The 2,074-nt window shown below is 45.4% G+C and overlaps 1 protein-coding gene across 1 annotated transcript in view; it reads left to right on the forward strand.

Annotated features, from left to right (window-relative positions):
* The window catches only part of LOC113818732 (adenylate cyclase type 2), a gene marked incomplete at its 3' end in the record, with an annotated part of 281,689 nt that extends 280,329 nt beyond the window's left edge, over positions 1-1,360 (forward strand). The window contains 1 exon segment of the mRNA XM_070118763.1: positions 1,162-1,360. Coding sequence (XP_069974864.1) covers positions 1,162-1,360 — 199 coding nt within the window.
* Positions 1,361-2,074: the final 714 nt, after the last annotated feature.

Below are 2,074 nucleotides of genomic sequence, written 5' to 3' on the forward strand. Positions count from 1 at the left end.
CACGTTCCAGTCTCTCTAAGTGCCACCCTTCCACCACCCCAGCCAAAACACCCACCCCACTCCTACCTTCTAATCTGTCTAAATGACACCCTTACACCTACGCTCAATAACTTCCACCCTTCCACCACCTCCCACCCTGGATAACTTCCACCCTTCCATCACTTTCCACCTAGCAATAACTTCCACCCTTCCACCATCTTCCACCCTGAATAACTTACACCCTTCCATCACTTTCTACCCTTAAAAACTTACACCCTTCCACCACTTTCCACCCTAAATAACTTCCACCCTTCCACCATCTTCCACCCTAAATAACTTCCACCCTTCTACCACCTTCCACCCTGAATAACTTCCACCCTTCCACCATCTTCCACCCTAAATAACTTCCACCCTTCTACCACCTTCCACCCTGAATAACTTCCACCCTTCCACCACCTTCCACCCTAAATAACTTCCACCCTTCCATCACTTTCTACCCTTAAAAACTTACACCCTTCCACCACCTTCCACCCTAAATAACTTCCACCTTTCCACCACTTTCCACCCTGAATAACTTGCTACCCTTCTACCACCTTGCACCCTGAATAACTTGCACCCTTCCACCATCTTCCACCCTAAATAACTTTCACCCTTGCATCACTTTCTTCGCTTAAAAACTTCCACCCTTTCACCACCTTCCACCGTAAATAACTTTCACCCTTCCACCATCTTCCACCCTGAATAACTTCCACCCTTCCACCACCTTCCACCCTGAATAACTTCCACCCTTCCACCACCTTCCACCCTAAATAACTTTCACCCTTCCACCATCTTCCACCCTGAATAACTTTCACCCTTCCACCACCTTCCACCCTGAATAACTTCCACCCTTCCACCACCTTCCACCCTAAATAACTTCCACGCTTCCACCACCTTCCACCCTGAATAACTTCCACCCTTCCACCACCTTCCACCCTGAATAACTTCCACCCTTCCACCATCTTCTACCCTAAATAACTTCCACCCTTCCACCATCTTCTACCCTAAATAACTTCCACCCTTCCACCATCTTCCACCATAAATGACTTCCACCCTTCCACCACCTTCCACCCTAAATAACTTCCACCCTTCCACCATCTCCCAACCTCTGTATCTGACGCCCTTCCACCGTCTGCCAAACAGGCTGTGGGCTATGCGCTGACGATGCTCGCTGCCAACACCTTGGGCTGGTGGCTCGAGTGGGAGGCTGCGCAGGCCCTCGAGAGCGCTCGGACTTCATCTCACGAGCTCATAGACTTCAGGGTGAACCTCGAGTGTGAGAGGGACAGGCAGGAACAGCTCCTCCAGTCTGTGATCCCTGCTTATATAGCCGAGGAGGTGAGTTGCCTGTTTTTTTTTTTTTTTTTTTTTTTATCTTCGTTTTATATTTTCCTGATTTTTTTGTATTATTTTCCGAAATTTGTTCTTATTGCTGTTGTTATTGTTATCATTGTTTTTTTTTTTTTCTTCTCCTTTGTATACTATTTTCCTGCTTTTTTTGGTATTGCTATTATTGTTCCGAGATTTATTCTTATTGTTGTTCTTATTATTATATATATATTTGGTGCTTGTTCTCTGTCTCTCTTTCTCTCTCTCACTCACTCACTCACTCACTCTCTCTCTCACTCACTCACTCACTCACTCACTCACTCACTCACTCACTCACTCACTCACTCACTCACTCACTCACTCTCACTCTCACTCTCACTCTCACTCTCACTCTCACTCTCACTCTCACTCTCACTCTCACTCTCACTCTCAATCTCTCTCTCTCTCTCTCTCTCTCTGTATCTATCTATCTATCTATCTCTTTCATACAACGAAACGCGAGTATGACATGCCAGAAAATCAAAACAAAGAAGCAAACAATATGACCCGAAAACCGACAAACAAATAATGAACACTTTGGGTGAGGAGCAAAAAAAGTGTCTAAAAAAATGCATAATTAAGATCAACTTATTAAGAAAAGTTGTGTTGATTTTGTGGTCTGAGAGGAAGAGAAGAGGTAAGTGTGGGAGGAGGGATTAACGAGGAGAGAGAGGGGGAAAAGAAGAGG

Source organism: Penaeus vannamei, chromosome 4, assembly GCF_042767895.1.
Source record: "Penaeus vannamei isolate JL-2024 chromosome 4, ASM4276789v1, whole genome shotgun sequence".
Lineage (NCBI taxonomy): Eukaryota > Metazoa > Arthropoda > Malacostraca > Decapoda > Penaeidae > Penaeus > Penaeus vannamei.